This window comes from Plectrocnemia conspersa, unplaced genomic scaffold (genome assembly GCF_051122295.1).
Source record: "Plectrocnemia conspersa isolate PC_06_02 unplaced genomic scaffold, ASM5112229v1 ptg000013l, whole genome shotgun sequence".
NCBI lineage: Eukaryota > Metazoa > Arthropoda > Insecta > Trichoptera > Polycentropodidae > Plectrocnemia > Plectrocnemia conspersa.
Window position 1 is genome coordinate 9,592,257 of NW_028277177.1, and position 24,139 is coordinate 9,616,395.

The 24,139-nt window shown below is 29.9% G+C and overlaps 1 protein-coding gene across 1 annotated transcript; it reads left to right on the forward strand.

The window, feature by feature from the left end:
* Positions 1-1,211: 1,211 nt before the first annotated feature.
* On the forward strand, positions 1,212-23,633 carry LOC148227225 (gamma-aminobutyric acid receptor subunit alpha-2). The gene is made up of 10 exons (XM_088201737.1): positions 1,212-1,312; positions 1,437-1,492; positions 17,294-17,793; positions 17,858-17,925; positions 19,218-19,438; positions 21,077-21,159; positions 21,475-21,609; positions 21,669-22,117; positions 22,181-22,373; positions 23,186-23,633. The coding sequence occupies exons 2-10, from the start codon at positions 1,455-1,457 to the stop codon at positions 23,362-23,364; spliced, it is 1,866 nt and encodes a 621-aa protein (XP_088057863.1). The 5' UTR covers positions 1,212-1,312; positions 1,437-1,454; the 3' UTR covers positions 23,365-23,633.
* Positions 23,634-24,139: the final 506 nt, after the last annotated feature.

Below are 24,139 nucleotides of genomic sequence, written 5' to 3' on the forward strand. Positions count from 1 at the left end.
TCATTTAGCTAGTAAGTTTTATAAATATATTTCAACTATAATATTATTCTGTACTTTATATACTTATATTTTAAACTACTACTTATTTTTATATTAATAACAATTCGTTTTAAGATTTAAATCTTACTAAAATATACAATATGAAAACCCACATATTAAACTAAATTTAATATTTTTTTCAATACATTACTTCATATTATTATTTTTATAAATATCACAATTTTAATTGAAACAATAAAATTAAAGTTTATTTTGACTATTTTGTATTTATTTAATAAATTAAAAATATCTCAATTTTTTTAATAAATACAAATTATATAAGTCTAAATATAAATTCATAAGTCTTTTATAAAAAAGAAATAATAAACTACTACAAATATTTTTTTAATTATACTTTTACTCCTTCATCAGTTAAAAATATAAGCGAAAAGCGTTTTATTAGTGTTTATTTTTTCAATTAAATAGAATATTTTTTGGGTACTTGAAATATATTTTTTAATTATATTTTTACAGAATACATATTTAAAATGTAAAAACTAATGGTGCTGTCACTGAAGAAGCGCAAGCTCTTTGGTAACGAGGCATCTGGGGCTATGGTCATTAGGAGGCCCAGACTCCTTGCGAAAGCAAGCTCTCTATTTGCGTTAACACAGTCAGTTCGAAAGCTATACATTTCATCATTATTCATAATGTAAAAAGAGATGGCCAGTTTAGGTTTACGCCTCTACTATTAGCTCTGAAGCACGCGATACGGATATACGTTCGATATACTTATCATATTTACAATAAAAATATTTTTAATTTATTATAATTGATGAAATATTTATATTTTATCTATAGCTTGTATATTCCTAAGTACATACACATGAATTAATACAGTTTTAACTAAAAATAAAAAAGACAGTTTCGGTTGATCTTTACTTTCGCTTACTCTTCTTTGAGTTTACATTGGATTCTATCGGAAATAATCGAAAGAATCTCTTGAATGATTCTAGTGAATATAATAAAATGAATTGCCGATTTATCAAGTCATGAAAATCTGAGAATTTCATCCAATAATGTGCACAGTTTTGAGATCTCCGTCGGTGTTGGTCTCTAAATAATTTTGACACCCGCCTCTGTCACAGGCGGTCCTGGGCGCAGGCGTCACGGGCGTAGGCAAGTGCGCATGGCTCCTTCGCCCTCTTGGCACTTTGGCAAATCTTGAAAACACGATTCCAACTATTACCCCTCCGGAACAACGTACGCAAATCGACAACGCGGTTGACAAAACGACCAAATCAATCGACGTATATTTCAATCAACTTTTGTGGTAAAACATTCAAGAATCTATAAAAATGTTCACTTTTTGTTAGAAATAATATTTTTTAGTTTGACTTATTGTTGTGATCGTAACCTATATCTAAAATTTATATTGAATCTTGTAATACATGTAGGAGATAAGAGCAAAGAGGATGTTGTCGGCAAAAGCTCGGAGGCTCTTCATTGTCACGTGAGTGTTTTTAATCTGATATTTTTTTAATGTTTTAAAATAGGTACCGTTACACAATATTGCTTTTAATATGACGTTTTTTACGTTTATATGGTATACATAGTTCACAAGTTAAATCTATCTCATGGTTCATAATAACACAATAAAAGTTAAGCGAAAGCTATTTTTTATATATGTATATTGTATTAAATTTATTTTGGTTGTAGTATATTAACAATTTCATTATTGATATAAACAATTACATATTTGATTATCCTTAGATTTTAATATTTTGTATTAATCATATTAATCATACTCACAAAATTCTTATCCCGTAACTCAAAATATATACTAACCTATATGTTTGATTAATTATAAACCATGCTATTTCTTAATATACATTTTGCCAATATTACATTCTTAATTAACATTTCATTTTGTACATTGATATTATTATTTACTTATGTTTATAATACTTCTTATATATAAAACTAATTAAAAACTGTTTATGGAAATTAAATATGTATTTTGAAACATAACTTAACCTACATACAAAAATAAGTTTTTGTACATTGATTTCATTATTTATTTATGTTTATAATACTTCTTATTTTAAAACCTAACTTAACCTGCATACAAAAGTTATTTTCATTATTATTTTTAACTATAATTTACATTTCATTATTATGATGTGTTAAAAATAATTAAATCTAAATAAGAATAGGTATTTTATCATTTTTTAATATAACTAAAGTACCCGTCGTCAAATGCGTTTATGTACTACATAGTGCAGGAATATATATATAAAAAAATATATTTGATTACAGTAATTTATTTTTAGACAGAATGCAAATAGCACAATATTAAATCCCATTCAATATCTTTGATAAATAATGTTCCTGAATCAGCTAAAAAAGGGACGAATCCTAATACCTATCCGAATAACGATGTCAAAAATCTTATATTACGAATCTTGTATATGAATTTTATTAATAATATATTTTTAACTTATTGCCTAATATTTAATACGAATAACCTAATAAAGAAAATGATCTTAATAATATCATACGTACTAAATAAATTTATCTAATATCTCCTACGTCAATCGCTAATTACATCATCCCACATTACCATCATAAATGCTAAATTATCGCCTATCACTCATTAATGAGGAACTTTTTGCCCCATGATTCCAGTATATACATTATGGCGGCTATAAATTTTGTATCTCTAAATATTAACGCTCGTATGAAATCATTTCAGCTTCGAGATAAAATCTCTATTCGCGATTTCCAAAGCTGAACATCGACCAGCGATACACATAGACCGGAAATTAAAGTTCTAAACATCAACCGACATGTACGGTATAAAGTGATCTTTTCCTAGTAGAAAGGAATTTCTAAATAGTACAGATTTGTCATCTATGAATATAAACAATAATACATCAATTTAATCTATATATAATAAAAGTTTTATGTGTAATTTTAAATTAATTTACATATATAAAACATTATGTGGTTAAAAATTGATAGTTAGGTTGCCACTCTAGTTATTATGCAACATTTTTTTAATTCGTTAGATATGTTTTATTAAAATTAGTACTACAAATCACTCTATTTATAAGTAATTGTGTAAACAGCAGTATTCATAATACTGCTGTTGAAACTTGACAACAACAAATTAACAATCAGGTTAACAAACTGAATAATGTACTTTATTCAAAAACCCGTATCAAAACACACTCTTTCATGTATCACTGCAAAGGCGTTTAGAATATTAATTTAACAGTTTATTTTTATAGCATATATATGCTAGTGGTAAAATAAATGTATATATTTGTATTGTCTTCATATATCATTTTTAATTGCATACTTTCACGCTAAACAAACAGTTTTGTTTCTAGATAACGATTTATCATGACATTGGTCTTGGAAAATATATTTGCAATATAACATATGTACAACAACATAAGTGCGCATAATTTAATCATAATATTTAGTAAGTTAACAACGTCAATTCAATCACAATATCAGATTTTTTCTTGATTACTTCCTCCAATACATGAATTTTGTTTATTGCTATCAGATACGTGTGCGTATGTGAAGAAGCTAAATACATCAATACAGTGATGTATTTATATAACATATATATCAAGATATTCTATGCCATAAAATATGTATCAAATTATGCATTAAACCTTATACTAATTGTAAATATTGAATACTGATTCATGGTTTATTAAATAAATTTCATAGATTGCTTATATAGCAAGATAAACTCAAAAGTTGTTTAAGCACTAACTTTTTAATTAATAGTTAACTTATTGTTTTAAATCAATTTTAAAACTGTGCGTTCTGAAGTACCTTATATTTTAAATATTCGTATTATATATAATTATTATATTATTAATAGATATTTATTTCTTGGTTTTAAAACTCTGTATCAATTCATATTTTAATATATTTATAATCTGGAATCATTCCAAATAACTTCAGAAAAATCTCAAGACATCTAAATAAAGTATAATGTCCAGCACAGACTTTCGAAAAGTTCAAATCTAATAAAGATCTGGGAGATCAGAATAAGTGATTATTATACAATTATAATTTTAAAAGACCATCACTGATTAGGCTTTCTTGAATTTTTCTTATCTTACGGATGAATATTATGATGTATAATAAAATCTAAAATAGAGCTAGATCGTACATAGTGATATTTTGTAAGCTGTAATAATAGATGTTACTGATTTACAGACTTTGATTTCGGATTAATGTCTCACTATTAATTTAGTGCTCATTGACTGTGTATACTTTGTTGTAATTAAATAATTTTCGAGAATTTCTCAAAAAAAATGCCAAATAGGAAATTTTTATTTCTCGTAAAATTTGCTGATTTTTCCAGATTTTTTATAAAGCGATTTTTTGTTAAAAATTACACTTGCACGGATATTTTCAATTTTTTTATACCACTGCATAAAAAAGGATGGGTCCGTCCCAACGCAAAAAAAAAATTATAAATCTTACAACATAAATTAAAAAATAAATATTATTTTACTTGCAACTAACTTCATGCATTTCACGTGGATCTTCATTATATTGATAGACATTTTAATATTTATTTACAATATTTTTAAGTAATAAAATATGTTATGTTTTTTGTAGTAAGTATATGTATTTAATTAAACATATTTTAAAACATTGATAATTATTAAAAATTATCGATTTTTAAATTTGTTAACGACAAATAATTAAAAATAAATAATGTTGGTATTAGGAATAAAATATATTTTTTTCTGTTATGAAAATATTTTACTGCTACAAAATCATTATAATAAATTATTTATATCCCAAATAATTAAAAAAAATTCTCAGACGAATCCCTTAATCATCGCCTGTCTATTCGGTAATCGAATAATCTTATATTTTTATCGTTTTTTTTTCAGTGACATTACAGCGCTTCGCAACAATATATTAATCATGGTTTTTCCAGTTTATCATCTTCTAACGGAACGTTATTATTTTTTCTTATTTTATACGATCTCCAGACGTGTACAATAAGGAAAAACTAGAGGAACATTTGTCAAACGTCGAATTTCACGGCACAGTACGCTCGTGATGAACAAATTTCAAACTATCGAGTTTATTCGTGCGTTATCTCTGCAAATTACTTTTGCAATCAAAGCCTTATTAATTTATATAATATTGTGATAGAAATATTCTGAACTAATTATATAAATTGAGCTATATTAATATCACATCCATGAGTATTCAGATTGCGAATAATGCGACAAAGAGTACAGATAATACGATCGATATTCGATTCAATATAATGACATAAATGCAAACTTTGGTGATGATAATATTACACATTATATTATAGCTAATTCTAAACAGTGAAAGTATAAAATAAATGTTATAGTGATAAATACATCCGTTACATTTCGATAAGAAATGATAAATCGTTTTTTACAATGCACTATTTGGTTTAGTCTTCACTTAGTATTTTTTCTTTAATCTCTCCTATGATCCCAAAACGTTTTTCTTTCAATATCTAAACCACGATTAGAGTTTTCCAATATTCAAATATATATTCGTAAAAGTACGAAAAATTAAGAAGTATAGAAAAGTTTATACACATTTTATGCTTTAGACTTTATTTTAATTTTAAAAATAATAGACCATTAAGTGGCTCAAATTTTAAATCATTTTACTTTTATTCATTCCTGCTGCTAAAAAATTCAATGTGGTCAAAAATATATTAAAAATTATTCGTATTGCTTTAAAAAATGTGAAAAATCAATAACTGACAGTAAAAAAGTCTACCACTGCATAACATATCTCGCGGATATATGAGTGATTTCTGGAGTTTCGGCAATCACCTAGTGTTTATTTTGTCGACAATGGCAATCATAAATAATATAAAGATAGGAAAATTTCCCAAATTAAAATAGGGCATAATTGGGCTGTAGATAATGCAGCAGTATATCGGGGGAAAAATGAATAATAAAAACTGCATTGTTGTAATACACAAAGATTCCAAAAAGAATACCCAAGAATTTTTTTTAATATTCCACTAAAAACATGAACGAATAGTTAAAGAAATACTTGAAAAATTGTCGAATTTATTAAATATTTCAATGTTTTTGTTTTTGCCCGAAAACTTAAAAAATAATAATATTAAGTTAAATCAGTGCGATAGTGCTAAATCTAAAAGTTGCTTATTAACAATTTTGGTATTTTTTTAGAATGCTTGATATTGGTCTATGCTATTATAATCGAAACAAAAAGTAGAATAACTTTGACATTCGAGCAAACTGAACGTGCTTTTTAGGTTGTTAGTGTATTCAAGTCACTTTATTAAGACGATTGGACCATTTTTCAATGTCACTTTGTATTTATTAAAATTAAATTGCGACCATCGTGACCTAACAAGTTACCCCTAATGCATCACGATGGTAAAAAAAACAATAAATAGTATTATTTTTTTAAGGTTTGGGAACCCTAGGGATGTTATTTCGTAGTCAGCGAGGCGCTTAGTGGAATCTAGTTAGTTTTATTACATTACATTTACAATTGTTGCGACAGACGATAAATGGCGAAGTGCTTTCTCCGAGCAGTGGTGGAGAAGCTGGCGGAGGGATGATGTCAGTGGATGATCCTCAGAGTTCTGATTGGTGTGGTAGCGACAGTATATTCTCCGAGCGGTGGTAGAGTTGCTAACGGCGTGATGTGTATGTCCGTGATCGTATGTTGTCTGCAGGCGGCGGGAGTCTGCTAGTCTTTTCAAGTTTTTCGAGTGTGCCTGAGTCTTTCGAAGGGCTGCTTACGACTCACTTGCTTATTGAGCAATCACATCATTCAGCTAATATATGTACTCGTTTCTTAGAACAGTGAAATAGGTATACGCCTTTAGAAAGCGACATTCGCTTGATGGGCATTGTCTAAGGTCGTATTGCATTGCAACGGGAATTTTGTGTATCCGGCGATTTATTATATCCGTGATCGTTTCGCAACGGAGAATATTTACTGTAAGAACAAAACTCGTGCTATTAATTATTTTATCGTAACGAAGGCTGTGTGGTCCCAATCCATTACGTTGTTGTCTTGTTTTCTTGTTGATGGATGAATTAACCTTTCAAAGGTGGTCATCTGCGTGTGGTCGCCACATTTCAATAAACAAAAATTGTAGTAAAAATAATACACAAAAAAACAATACTTAATAAGAGTCGATAGTGACTTGTTTCAATAATTCCTGTTTAATTCTAAAGTCTGCCCCCTTTGTGATTAAGTATCACATATTTTATATTGCTGGTTCGATTTAGCTCTGTCCAATCGCAGATGAGGATGTTGACGGTCCAATTGCATCGCTTCTTGTGCATACCCACAAAATGTGTTCATACCTTAAAATTAAAACAATCAGGCATCTACTTCAGCGGTCTTTAATAAGGAAGTAGAAACACGATAGTCTTTTAAGTGCACTGTCTCTTGTCTATCGCGCATCCTTTTCAAACAAATAGTTTTTTCGGTACTTATTTGAGTGATTAATGTTTTGAGATAAATGTAATAATAGGTCGTCCGTAAAATATTGACGATTATTAATGGAATTATTCAGTCACGAGATCTCTCTTCCATTGTTTAGGCTTTACTTTCGAAACGAGTTGGTTTCTCTTTTCGGTTGTTCGAAATGTTATTTTAAAAAAAATAATTATGCAGGTGATTTAATCAAACCAAGCAAAAAAAAAATCTCCCTCATAGTGATTCAGCGATTACTAAACACAAACTCCTTAGTTTTGTTTCTCGATGTACTGTAGCTCATCTCTCTCGTTATCTCCGACGTCTTGGAAATAAATGTATCATTCATACACCTTTTGTTTAGACAGAATCTTTGCATCCAAATACAAGCTACACGTCTAATGTGGCTGATAATGTATTACAGACAGTAGTACCAATGCAATCAGACTTTGTAAATAATTCCATGTATTTTTAATATTTTGCCTCATTAGTTTTTTTTATATATAAACGTTTTATATGCATTTTTAAAAAATGCTAGTTTACTAGTAAGCAATCAAGATAAGCTATCTTTCTTTGTATAATATTATACATCATACTTTCTGCATTCTGCATCGCAACAATCTCAACAATTTACACTCCGTCCGCAAACGATAAAAGGTCACTACCCTACCTTAGTATAATAATATAATATCAAACTTCATGTCTTTGTAGACATGCTTCGTATACCTTAGTGAAATTCAACAACGGTATTTCATATTCTAATTAGACCGTTCCGTTATGGTTATTCCTCAGCGAATTCCTCAGCTTCTCTATATCTCTCTCCCATTTTCCAGATGAGCCTTGTCCGGTCGAAGGGTTTATCACTCTCGGATAAATGCACCTACACAATTGCACCGCCATAATTATGAAAGGAACAATGTAGTCGACCAAGCGTGCTGAAAGCCTTGACACAGTGGCTAAGGAATCATGAGCTCATGTGCTATAATAACAGATAATATATAGGGTGATTCAAAAGATTATCAATATCTGATATTAATATTGTGTATTAGAAGACATTTGATTTTTCAATAATTCTTTCTGATGAGCAAAATAAATTATGAGCACACTATTAAATTTTATGTGACGGATTATCGTTCGATCTCACATATTATATGCCACTTATGCCACTATACACGTTTTTGCCAAGAAGATACGATTAAATTATCGTCTCGGTTGATAAAGCTCTCGGTGGAAAATGGGTCTCATCAAAGTTTTAATACACTCTGCTATCATCTTGTTTGGCAACATCAAAGGAGCGATGGTAATAAACGCCAAGACTTATACATTGTCACGTTCTCGGTTTTAACGTCGACTAATTGACTGTGAGGTCAATTATAACCGCGTTTCGATGATATTGAATTACAGAGGTAGCTATTTCATACACGAATGAACAGTGTGACAGTAAAGATTCAGGACAGCACTCACCTTTTGTCATAAAGATAAACTACCTAATTCGATATATAATATATTGCAAATAACAGCTACTATATCCCTTTTTCAATCACGTTAGAAAATTATTTTAAATAATACAAATAATATTTTTCGATATAATAAAAAAATTAAAAATATAACTTTATGGGGATCACACAGATCACTCGTTTGTGGGGATCTTATTCTCGTTACGACTAGAACTAAAGGGTTCCCCTATATATAACAAGTAAGGATTCTCCGGTACATTGAATGAATATTTCTTTGTTACGAAACAGTCACGGGTAACAATATATCACCGGAAAACAAATATCACCATATGACCTAACATTCCTGTTACGCAATTCAACCTTGGAGATATTCATCGAATAAAAGTCACGATTGGCCGGATGATCACTGAATGATTTTTATTGGTGCGCAAGCTTTGCAGCCCTGAATACTTAAGCCCGGACTCCAATGAGGAGAGGGCACCTGGCAGACTCCGACAGTCACTTGAAGAGACTGCAAGGCGCCCGCCCGCCCCCGGACAACATTCTGTCATGGACGCTCACATTCTGAGAGGGACTCCACCATCAAGCACCAAAGCAGAGAGGGATCAACCTCTGCTATACTGTCGCTGCTACGCCGAAAAAATCTCTGCGCCAGCTTCTCCGCCACTATTCAGAGAAAACATCTCGCCGATCATAGTCTGTCGCAATATATAATGTAATCTAATAAAATTCTCACTAATTTCCATCTGCGTCTTACTGGCTGCGAAGTCACGCCCCTCAGGGTTACCAAATCTTAAAATTTTGTTTGAAATAAAAGTGAAATATAACATATTAAATAAAAAAAAGCACTCAAATAATAATTTTTATAGTATTTTTTAAATATTATTTTTATGCTTTTAAATTATTTTCTACCACCAATTTAATATATTTTTAAAAAAATGCACATGTTTGGTTTTGCTTTTGAGATTTTATAGGCACACTGAAAGGGTTTAACATGTTACAAGATAATGTGAAATTATTGCAGTGTGAAATTTTTTGAGTGTGTAATTATTTTCATATGTAATTTCTTCCTTGTGATATTTTATCACGTTTTTTTGTCTTGTGTATTTCTTTCCATGTGTAATTTCTGTTGTGTAATTTTATTTCATGTATTTTTTTTCATTGTGTAACCAAATTAACTAGTGGTATTATGAAAACAAAGTCTTTATCTAGAACACGTTAATGCTATCGAATTGTTACTGAGTTTTTAATAGTGCATTTTAATAAGTACAATTATATTGATCAGTGGTTAAAAATGAGACTAAAATTATTAACGTTTCTGATTACGTCTTTGGAAGGGTCTAGTAAATGTCGATTGTTTACATTTTATAAGTCTTTTGCAATTTATATTTCCTGGGAATCAGCGATATACTAAAAAAATAAGATGTTATGAATAAAACTAGTTATACCCATTTATGAATTTATTCATCACTGAATACAGATTTTTTAATTCTTTAATATCTATGTTCGGTCTTTATAAATTATAATTTGTGTAAGAATGAATGTTCATTCATGAGTTTTGTCTCAATCCATGAATTTTATTGCCAAACTGTACATAATGGACCATCGTAAATAATCATTATCGCGTTTCGACTCGAGATTGGAAAAAGTGGAACGAATAATGAATTAATGGCGTCCGTTTTTCGAGTCGGGCACTTCTTGCGTGAGAAAAGGATATAAATTTCGCTATTATTGAAATAGAATAAATTTATTTAACATTCTTACAATGTCCAAGAATGATACAGAAGATATTTTTATATAATCTTTAAGCGTCACTTTTGAAAGAAATGTTTTATGGATATTGTATAAAAAATACATTACTTATTTTATTTTCACGGAAATATAACATTCCAGCAAATTATTTACAATCTGTATAAAAGATATCAGAGATAATTTTTCATTTCGCTTTGAGAGAAAAAAGTCAAAAATACCTCTATTGAGACTGGATGTTGATGAATGATGGATATGATGTGAAATTTATTCAGAACTCGTCGAAAAGCTCCCGCGTGACGTAATATGTCCTCAATGTAAAATATATACGTTTTCACACACAGGGTGGCCTACAAAAAATACCTCAGTTAGTTAATAAAACTAGCCTTAAAACGCTCAATGTTTTTCATTTTCATAGAAATGAGAATTCTCATTTTAACATTCGATGAGAAATTTCGATACATAAAAAAAAAAATTTAATATTTAATATGTTATTTTAATAATTCAGTATAATATTCTAAATATATTCATAATATTGATAAACAAAAAACTAAATGATTGTTAAAGAAAACAAATAGTATTATAATTTGTTATAATAGATACGAATAATTACGAAGGAACTTTTGACTCCGTATTTATACCCGAATCGTAGAGAATCAATAACAGCTGTTGCTACTTTATATTTTTATATTTTTACAAGGTAAAGATATGAAAATATTAAGAAAAGAGGCGTAATTTACGTTCACCAATAGCTCAATTTGATGATGTAACTTTATGGAAACCCTCCATACATTTTTGCAATCTGCCAATTTCCACGAAGAGTGGTTTCTTATTATCTGATTATTAATGTATTTCTTAGATTATTGAAGTAAAGATAAAGCCGATCAGAATTAGGAAAATAGGTAGTTGATAAAATTGTAAACAATATTGTGCCATTTATATTTTTAATATATATTTTCAAACAGCTGATACGGATTTGACATCTTTCTCGAAAAATTCTTGAGAAATAATTTTCGAGAAAAAACAATAGCTGATCTTCATATAGTTTCAGTAGTAGTTTATATTCAGTTCAAGAAAACAATAAATTTAACAAATCCCTTTTCATGAATCACGTTTTATTTAATATATTTTTACCAAATAAAGTCGAATATACTATTTTTTTAATAAAATTTATTCCTAAATTTAGTCACGTCATACATTAGAAATTGTATTCCAAATTTATTTTAATGCATTCTCTCGACTGTGCGAGTCGAAAAATTACAGTCCTTCTCAGTGTTTCGTTTTAATTAGAACACTTTTCTCCACAGAACAAATGAATAGTTTAGTAGTACAGTATGTCCTAAAAAGTGGCGTTGCATTATTCATTTCGACGCGTATATATCAATTAGTCGCGTTAATTTGAACGTTTTTTTTTTCACTGTGTAATTCAGTTTTCCGTCGTCTGCCGCCAAGATTTTCCGCCGCTCGTGAAAACGGCGAAATTAATTGGAATTTATTATCCTGTTAAACCGCTCCACTGAATAACGTTTTTCTTTCTCCTTAACATACCTCCTCCTTTCTTCCTTTTTTAAAACACTGGAGCATAAAGTCGACTTGATTGGAGAAAGGTTCAGGTTTCGTGAGATGAATACGACAATAAATACTACCAATTATCTTCGAGTTATTTTATACGTGACTAGATATCATTGCATTTTGATAAAAAAAAAATAATAAATAAGTAAATGACCATTGTGAAATGCTGACAAGTACAAAAATATTTATTTTTGAACGAATACAAAAACAGAACAATTTTTTTATATATTATATATTGACGTATTCATAAATATTCATTTATGTGTACATTGATCATTTATAATCGGAATTTTCGCTATGCGCAATTGAACATATACACCAATTGGCAAACGAGATCCACAAGAAAAGAAATATTGCTCAGCAACTTTCCTGGATATAAGTCAAGATTACGATAAAGTGTGGCCTCACCCTACATAAAAAAATTATAGTCGTATCTGAGCGATAGATATTTTATAGTAAAATAGCAACATGTAAAAGCATCCATCTGTCCAATAAAATCTGGAGTACTTAAGTGAAATATAGTAGGGTCAATACTGTACTTAATATATACAGCAGATTTGCCAACTACAAACAGAAGTAACTGTGCAACCTTTACTGATGACACAGTTATCATTGCTCATGAGAAACAGCGTCTACTTATCTCCATGAAAATTTCAACAAAATACAAGAATTGCTGCGTATTTGGAGAATGTTAAAAAAATACTTGTCCTCCTATCTGATTATATAATTCCAGAATCAAAATAAATACTTTTTGATTAAGGAATTTAAAAGCGAAACTTCTAATGCTAATAATCAGATTTGCGAAAATTTCAATAAAATCTATAATGCAGACGCAACAAAACTTGCACAACAGCTAGAGCTCATGTTATGAAAATAGTACTAAAACTTATTTATATACATACATATGTTGTACAATGTAAATTATGTACCATAAACGTTGTATATCAGACTGTAATTTATCAGTTTCGTATAAATAAGTGCGATATATTTACTTAGAAGATTTATGATAGTAAACATTTATTACACAAAATTGTGTTATATACTTTCAGTCTTCCGTATATTAGTCACGATATAATAAATTCATAATTAATTAAACCATATAACTGTTTTTGGTATATTTATAGTGTAATATACAATATGAAGCTTATCTACCATAATGAATATCAAACAAATATATATATATATATATATATATATATATATATATATATATATATATATATATATATATAGATTATATTATATAATATGAAATAGCATCTTTATTACACTCGATTTTTTTTATTAATGCATTATTAAATTTATTTTAAATATAAATATTTTGATTTATATTATTCATAATTGAGAATTTGAATACAATACACATTGTAAAAGCCAATATATTCACACCACCAGTAACTGACTTTTCAAAGTGATCTTTTAGCGGAAGTAATCCAAGTAAACAGCCATGCCGCTGCACGAAGCGATGATACAATTTACATGAAAGCGGAAGCTTTAGTTCCGCCTAAGACTAGACAGATATATACTATATCCATCTATGTTTATATTTTGCGACAGGTTGGATGCTTTCTAAATCGGATTGTGATCTACCAAGGAGTTTGGGCTTTCGCTCACAAGATTTTTACCCTCTTTCCTTTATTCACTTGTATTGATGCATGGGGGACCAAAAAATATGTATTATATTTTGTTGTATATGATAGATAGTATTTTATTGCTTCAATGCATTGTGTATATAAATAATTGTACATCTTAAGAATAGTAATTAGCTATTGAATCTTCAAATATTAAAAAACGATATAAATCAGAAAATCTGTATTCAGAAAAAACCAAAAAAAAATGTATAGATATTGAACTGTGCCTATAAAAACAAGACGTCATAGTACATAACATATTTCCTTAAAATTAAACCGAATAATATTAAAATCTCGTGCAGATAAAAATCAAATCTAAAAAAGTTGATATCCAATTAAAAGCGGTTGTATACAGTGGCGTAGCTAGGTTATGTGCCGCCCAGAGCGATCCTTACAATTGCCGCCCCCCCCCCCCATATATTTTTTGCAGGGTCATAAAAACAGCAATTCTTAAAATAATAAATTGGTTATTATTAAGCTCTTGTTATTCGTGGATATATATGTGCATTCAGGGTTAAGAACCACACAAGATGATCCCATCGCGAATATGCCGCCCCCAAGCAAGTGCCGCCCGGGGTGGCCCGCCCCCTCCACACCCCTCCCCCCCATAGCTACACCACTGGTGGTATAAGTTGATGACTAATATGTACCTAAAAGTATAGCTCTAGACTAGAACTTGTCCGATTGCGTGTGTGTGAGTCACAGGGTGTTTGATGAATGTTTTACATTTTGTTATTAATTTATTTTCTAATATTATTTTTTTGTAGCATTTATTTTTAAATAATAAATTAAACAGATCGTATTTATGTCCGATTTTCAATGGACTGTTTTTTTGTTGCAATTATGTTCAAACCATTTTTTATACCTGGATAGGGATGGTTTATTGACATGGGGCTGGCGGAAGGGATTTTTTTTGTCTTACTTGTCGCATTGTGATAGTTTTACTACACTAATATCAATGGCTCTTCCATGGATCTTTAGAATTTGTAAGCTTGGTATGTATATGGTGAATTTAGAATTTTAAATTTTAATAAATTATATTAAATACTTTAGAAATTATGACGATTTTAAAATGTATTAAATACGTGAATGACATATATAATTAATACAAAAATTACAGACAAAATAATCTATCCATCAAAGGAATCTTCTGAACTAGAGTCCGAATCTTTGTTTACACTAAACACTAAATTCATATTATTCATAATATCATTCATGGCAATATCGTTGATTTCATATTTTTTTTCATTTTTTATTGCATTTCGGCAGACATTACTCCATTCGTTGGCAGTTATGATATTTATTTTTTCTTCCACCTTTTTTTTTACTGAATCTATTGTCATTTTATCAATAATTACTGATTTGCTAGTATCGTCCATCTTTTTAAAATATGTATATACGTTTAAAGCCATTTCTTTAGTTTGTCCCGATAATGCTCTTCCTTGCCCTAATTTGCTGTATTCCGACATCTCAATACTTGATAAACACCGAGTACTCAACAGATGACAGCTTCGCTCTGTGCCAATTGCCTACTGACTCACACCCATTCTACCTAACACCAACAGGCGCGTATGGTAAGATACATTCCCTTTCGCTCGTTCGCGTGTTAAGGGACGAGAGTGTGTGAGCGATAAAGGGATACGGTCCGAATGCCCTATCTCTCACTCACTCTCGTCACTTAACACGCGAGCGAGCGATAGGGAAAGTATTTCGCCGCTACCGCTTGATCCTAAACCATCCCTATGTTATCGCCGTCCACTAAAAAGTCTTTACGTCAAAAATTTTACAGGGTCCAATCAGTGCAGATTAGTATACATATTTACTCACACTATTGCAATAGGACAAGTTCCATGTCTAGAGCTATACTAGATTCGAATCGCATATAAAAATGTTTCTTAATTTGTATCGTATTTGGAAGGTTGAAAATAACGATTAATATATAATTATAATTCCGATTGATCATCACAGATTAGATTTTCCTTGATTTTTCTTGTCTCACAGATTAACATCGTGCTGAAATATTTAAAAAAAAAATTGAATCAAATATATTAAACTGATTTACAAACATTGATTTCAGTCTGGTGTCTCATTACTTACTTAGTAGTTGTTGATTGATGTTGTAACTCACTGTGCTAACGCAACGGAAGACTTGCAACTATAAATAAATTTCTAAAATATCTTATTTGCTAATGACGGATTCATCAATTGAATCATCGTGGTATTTAATCATAAAAAGGCCTAGTTCGGCTTTTGATAACGCATTTTAGCCGCCTCAGAAAAAATGTTTTCATAGTTAAAATGGGACACCACCGTGCGAAATCTTTTAACAGCTTAAGTAACCGGCATAACTTAAATTAAAATAACCGTCACACTGAGAAGAGATAACGCGTGCATTTGCGATTTCCCTCATAACGGCCGATTTTAATCTGCTTTAGCGGCCAACAGCAATGTGTATTAAAAAGCGGTGAAGAACGACATATTTTATGGATAGGGTTATGGATATAAATACAGGAAGGGGGGCAATTTTTATGAAATACTTTACCTCAGACAGTTCGTCTGAGGACTTACTTTCAGCCATTTCGTCTAAGACATTTAAGTGTAAACATCCACTTCAGAGTTCAAGGCATCGGATTTTCAAAAACTCTCTAACTTAGATTCCAACCAACCCAACGACTGCAAAAATCGCAGAAGCCGCTGCTTCTCTCTTCGCATACCTCAATCCAGTTCGACTTCAAAATTCACTTTTCATCACAAAAATATGTTTTAATTGTTGCAAAACAAAACAAAATAAGCTCTTTTATCCAAGGGCCAAACATTGAGATAATTTATGCATACAAATAAAAAAATAATATCTTGCGCACGATCTTCATTTTTATCTTTATAAATGTGAGCTCTTTTAATGATTTTTCCACAAATAATATTTTTTAGATCAGGAAAAAGCTAGCCTCATAAAAACACTTGCTCTACAAAAATTATTGTTTCTTCAAAAACATTCCTGTCAACATCATAAATTTTCTGACTGTTTGGAAAATTATAGAGACTTTATTAGATTCTTGACAGACTTTTGATTCCGATAACGTCCATCAATATCGCAGGTTTTGATACAAAACTTATTAGATTTATTTATTTTAGAACTTATTTACATTTTCAAGTTTATATTTTGTAGAATATAAAATAAAAATAAAATAATATAAAACGCTCAACATACCATTTAATTTTTAGATATTAAAGTGACTTTTGACCTACCCTATATTATATTATTATTATTTTGTTAACCATTACCCTTTACCTAAAACGCTTTTTTATGAAATTACTATCAAAACCTAAATTGAATAAAAGCTTTTAGCGGCAATTTTATCCCATGTGCTACACATAGAATCTAATAAACGTATTTTTGTTCAGCATAATGCAGTTTTCTGTGGCTCAAGAGTTCAGTGACAACCTAGATTTAAAATCAAACATCAAAAGCGTCGAAGTGAGCGATCTATTACTAAACCGAACGTACGAAGATCATCCTGAAAAATCCAACAACTCTAAAGGAAACGCCATAGCTCAGTTCGGAAAGAGGGACGTGGAAAAATTCACCCCCAGCTTTCGCTTTCCGAACGCCCCTCAAACAGAAAGTGACGAAGGGATAAGCTTGGACGAAGACAGTGGAAATACTACTATCATAAGCTTTATGAAGTACGAAAAAAAATCCGGTAATGAGCACTCTCCGACCAGAGAAACTTTGAAAAACTTGGACTGGAGTTCTATCAATCACACGAAGAATGCGATCGGTGAGAAAGACCAAAAGTTCAAAAGGAGTCCACTCAACGATTTGGTTTCAAAAAACATAACGATTCTCTTGGAAAACCTTTTGAAAAACTATGAAAACTCGCAGCTACCTACTCATGGAAAAGGTATTTTATTTTTCATAAACGAGTACATTAAATCATTATATATTTTATTAATGATTAATTTCAGGTTTCCCTACAGTGGTTCAAACAAACATGCTGATACGAAGCATGGGTCCTGTTTCTGAACTAGATATGGTATACGTTTTGATATTATTATAATCATTTTTATTAATTCTTTGCTTAATTAAATATTTACAAGAAATAAATAATAAACTTAAAAACCCTTACCCTTATAAATAAAAATATTAGAATCAATAAAATTGAATCTGTCTGACATTTCAGATTTTACACTTAATTTTAATTATATATTGTAAGCAAAAAATCGTACAATTTTATTTATTATACTTATTATAGCACTATAAATACACTCCATTTAAATAACTGGAATCATTGTAATAATAAATAAAAACATCAAAAGGTTTCATATATTTTTCTTTTTCATGCTAATAATAGCTTTTATTTTTTGGTATTGAAGGAGCTCTAAAATTAGCTTTTATGTAACATATAAACGTCACATGATAGCTCAAGGGATATAAACATTTATTGCCATTTTATAATTATAACATTGTGGTCTTAGAAAATGCTTGAAGTGAGCCTTCTTTTATATATTTTAATATATACCGTAATTCGTATAAGTAGCCCATGAATATCGTTAGTTTTTTAGGTGTGACCTTAAAAGGCTTTTCAATGCGTATTGGTATCTTCTAGATATTTTAATATTTTAAAATAAATACTCTAACATATATTTACAATTTTTAATAACCAATGGTACTATTATATAATATAAAACTATATATATTAGCATTTATAGATATCGTTAAAAAAATCGATGAGAGGCGCACTTAAAAGATACATTTAGAAAATGTATTATTACTTTATGACAAATAATTATTAATATATGCTAAACTAATATTATTTTGAGCTAAAGATAATTTACAAAGAAAATCTAATAAGCAAGATGTAGCAAAACCATTCAGTAAACACCATGACTACACAATTATCATTTAACACATTTGTATATGTATAAAATACGAGTGATAATTATAAAGAAAAATAAATAATATTCAATGCAATAAGATCATGGTTTATTTTGGTGTAATATGTTACTTGTTACATTACATTTTATGTTATTTAACAAGTTACATTACATTTTATGTTACTTGTCAACTCCACAAAAACACTTTTTAAATAAGCAAAGACTTTGTGTCAAAGAAATCACTTTTTTACTTGAAGTAATAACATATATTACACATGTATATTTATAACTTTCACAATTAAAATAAATCTTTAATAAAAAAATATTTTATATAATTATTTACTTAATCTTAAAATATGTACTAAAAAATGCTAATCATAATTGATTTTTATGATAAAGAATAAGATTTATACAATACAATTTCTCTACTGATATATGTTTTTATCGACAGGATTACTCTATGGACTGCTACTTTCGCCAATATTGGAGGGACGCGAGATTGAGTTTTTTGGGTCCAATCAAATCATTGTCGCTATCAATAAAGATGTTAGAGAGGATATGGAGACCAGATACGTATTTCTATAATGGAAAACACTCATACGTTCACACAATCACGGTGCCAAACAAACTGTTGAGGATCAATCAAGACGGTGACATTTTATACTCGATGAGGTATTAACTATTCCTAGTGATAAATGCATTTAAATGATTTGGTTCAGTTATTATTATCTGGTTTAAAAAGTGTCTCGCACTATACACTGCTCACAAAGCTCATTTACACATACGTCTGTTTGTTCAATGACTGCGAAAATTTCCTATGTTTACTGTGATATTATAGATACGCAAATGTTGGCGAAACCAATGTCTCCTTCTCAAAAGCGATTTAATATATCAGTTAGTTGACAAAATTATTTTTGTGTACTGAATGATTTGTAGCGAAATTAATGACAAATTGGTTTAATCATATGACCCATGTTTTTATTCACGTATACATTTATAAAGGATGACTTATTATTTAGTATAAATTATAATGTTGCGTATGTAAACTACATTTTTCTATTATTTATACCAAAATGCAGTTATAATTTAAGTGTCAGTATCGGGCGGCAAAGTCAAATGCGAAAAAATCCAGGTTGATCAAAAAGAATGTAGTAAGAAATCGGGTCGGATTATTTTTTTTTAAATGCAACCTATAAAAATTTACTGTGTACTGTAAAGTGGATCGAAGTAATACCTGTTGTGGAAAACGCCCAATTAATTTCATAATCATTGTTTTTAATAGACAATTTCCTTATAGTTTATATGCCCTAATTAAATAATGTTTGAAACTGGGGCAAAACTTTTGGGCTCTTGTACATATAAAGTTCTCTTTTGCCAGTATTGATTTTTCGGGTTAGTATCGAACATAAAAATCGATTGTATAATGTTTTAAAATACTGTAGTCATTGTTTATTTAAAATGTGGTCATAAATGCATGTTTATATCGTTTACATAGTAACGTATAAAATGAGATAAAAATAGTTTAATTTCAATATAAACTCCAGTTACTTTTCATGTTCTCTATCTTTCTGTAAAATAATTTAAAATAGTTATTTATTCATAGCCTGTGGGAGTAAGGCTTGCAAAATAATCTGAAAAGCCGAAAATTGTATTGAAAATAAAAGCGACATTGAAATTTTATTTATTGTTGTGATAAACATATAATTATCATTACAGAGAATTACATCAATCTAATGACTGTAATAGATGTCTAAAAATAGCCCGAAATGATTAAAAATATAGAGAAATATGGTTGTTTTGACAAATGTTAAAATCAGACTAACATTTGAGGCCAAAACAATTCATAAAGCGTAATTTATTGCTGATTGTGTGTTAATACGACTACCGTGTAAATATCAACAAACGGCTAAATAACAAATAAATATATTTAATTTAATCTTTATAATTAAGGCAATCATTTGATAACTTAAACGTACAAAAATATCGCAATTAATTGAGCATCAATGCTTTCTTTATATGTAATACAGTGAGTAAAATTGATGAGACATTTATAAAAATATATCTTGCAAACTCTTGTGGAAGAGCGCAAAAGTTGAAATTCCGCTGCTTAGAATACTGCACATTATGCTATAAATAAAAATAAATTAAATTACAATGTGATCAATTCTCAGAAAATCAATGCAAAATCTTTTGCTTTTTTAAAGCAAATGCTTTTATCATCGTTGCTAATTCTACTTTGTATTGATTCGGCATTTTAGATATTGAAAATACTAAAGATATATATTATAATATTTATTTTTACTTTTATAGATTGACAATTAAAGCCAAGTGTCCAATGGAACTGAGAAACTTTCCCATGGATCGACAGTCGTGCCCATTAATTTTGGGTAGTTGTAAGTATTTTTATATATGTTATTAAAAAAACATTAAACCTAACGTATTGCTTATTCAGATTGTTATTGTATGCATAATCCAGTAAAAATTCATATTTAATAGACTATTACAATAATTGACTTGAAAAACAAGCAACATATTAGTCATTATATATTCAATACAGTCGTTAGTCTAATGTTTAAATAAGCTAGAATACCATTCAATAAATACCTTATAATTATAGCTCTAATAGTTTTACTGTTATATTTATCATCTTAATATGAAAACCCTCTAAATTTGTATATACATATTATATTAAGATATTTTTTTTCTAGATGCATACACAAACCAACAATTGGTATACCAATGGCAAAACAAAGAAAGCGTTACATTTGTACCAGGGATGACTCTGTCACAGTTCGATCTCATGAGTTTTCCATACAGAAATTTCACTTTTACGAGACGAGAAGGTATTTGAGATTGTTTTCATTAACCCATAACAATTACTCATATAATAATTGATTAACAGGTGACTTCTCCGTCCTACAAGTATCGTTCAATCTATCGCGCCATACTGGATACTTTTTGATCCAAGTCTACGTACCTTGTATCTTGATTGTCGTGTTATCTTGGGTCTCTTTTTGGATACATAGAGAAGCTACTTCCGATAGGGTCGGACTAGGGATAACAACCGTGTTGACTCTATCCACTATAAGCTTAGATTCTAGAACCGATCTGCCTAAAGTAAGATACGCTACAGCATTGGATTGGTTCTTGCTGATGAGCTTCGGATATTGCATTGCCACTCTTTTGGAATTCGCTGGAGTCCATTACTTCACCAAAGTAGGATCTGGCGAGATACCAATAGATGACGATGAGTGGGAAGAACTCATCGAAGAGACTGGCGGTGATCCTTTCGCTGCCAAGCAATTAGCTGCGAGAAGGAGGAGTAGTAATCTGTGCAGACCAGCTTATACTGTAAGCATTTATCTTATAGATATTGCACGATTTAGATACTAAAATTTTAATTAATTTTTAAAGGATAATTTGTTGAATATTCCTGGAAGTCCTCTGAACTCTGGAAGGACACTGTCAGTGGTAAGCGGTTCAACAGCTGTCCGATTAACTATGGAAAGGACCACTCAGACTGAACGTCGAGTGCCTCAATGGAGACAATTCCTTTATTGCCTAATGGGGAATGATAATTTCAGAAGACAACGACAAAGAGAAGCTGGTGAGATTATTATATTTGTTATTAAAGATAACCTAATTCTTTACCGATTCAATGTCACATAATCTTCTCCGTATTTTTATAATAAGATTAGAAAATTATAACTGTGGTTTGGGATATTTGTATAAGCTTCTGAAACCTTACTATTTGGCTTCCAATAGAAAACCTGAGAAATTTAACACCTGCAAAATAATATTTTTCAATGAATAACATATTGAAGGTTAAAGTCAAATACACGTACTATCAAGTCTAGTGGAAAATGAATTACTATACTAAAACAACACGCGAAGAACCGTTTTAAAAGCCAGATCGATAACTGTAAAATAATATACATATATAAACAATTAAATACGAAACGAGACTCACATGGCGTTAAAAGGACCCTGAATCAAACCATCAGTTTTACGACCATAAACTCAAAACAACAATACGTATTATGGAGGGATAATGTCAATTGTAAGTGCCTTTATTAAGCCGCATAAATCATATAACAAAGGACTTGAGCACAGGTTGCAACATTTTCAAACAGACCATCGTAATTGACCATTGCAGCAAAAAGTGTGTGAGCACTAAGCCTCCCTCAGGCTGATCAAATGTATATAAAAGTATACACAGCGCCCAGATTAAACCCTTTTGTGCAAAAATCGATCCCGACAACATTGTCAAGAACTTTAAGTGGATCATCATACTTACTATACTATAATATACATTCACCGATTTTTTATTGTACTTCACATATGTATAAGTACAACTCTGTTATTACATACACATTAAACAAGTATTAAATTGCTATTTGTTTTTCTTTTTTCTTTCAGAAAACGGCAAGCATGGCGCCAATCGTCACATCAACAGCGTCTCTCACATAGATAGGGCAGCTAGAGTTCTATTTCCAGCGTCCTTCGGCTTCCTGAACCTCTTTTACTGGGTCGTTTACGTCACATATCAGGAAGATTTCAAGTGGACTGATCCGCCCATACACTCACTGAGTCATTAACTCGTGCATTCTACCACGTTACTCTCTCAAATTATTATTCGACTATAGAACCGTCTGTATAGCTTCTAAATCACATTTTATTGCGCTCTTGAGATCAAAAACAAATTTCTTGTTTATATGACACAGTAGATTATATAAGTGTAAAATGGTAATGAATCATTTGTTTTTAATCACTACTGTAGGAAAATTAAAATTTACTCAACTATCTTAATGTGAACATGACTATGGTAAAAATTAGGAACAAGAATAGAAACTAAAACCATAATAAACGTGTTGTTTTATTTATATTAAATTTAATAAAAAATATACATCATGAAAATTAATTCTTAAAGCAGTAATTTAAATTACGAAACAATTTGGTGCAGCCTACAGTCATCATAATAATAATTGGACGAGCCCTAAAAGGTCCAGTAATCGTTATAATTACAAAGTTTTAAAAATTTGCTTAGGTTACATTGAAACATGATTGTACAATTTGTGCAATACATCAATATTATGCTATACATTCGGGATAGTGCTGCGTATAATTATTATTAAAGCTTAGCTGTACTAATTCAGACAGTCAGAGTAAAAGCAGCTGCTTTTCTCTAGACTGTCATCTATGTCAATTAGGCGTTAGTCTACTGAATTCTAGTTCAAAAATTAACTTTTGTCTATTCCAAGTTCCAAGCAAAATTTAAGTGATTTTACTATAGCAACGTTCTAGTTTATATGTTTTAAAACCAACTTGTTTGGTTGGACTCGCAACATTGTTAACACAAAAGGCGAAGCGTGC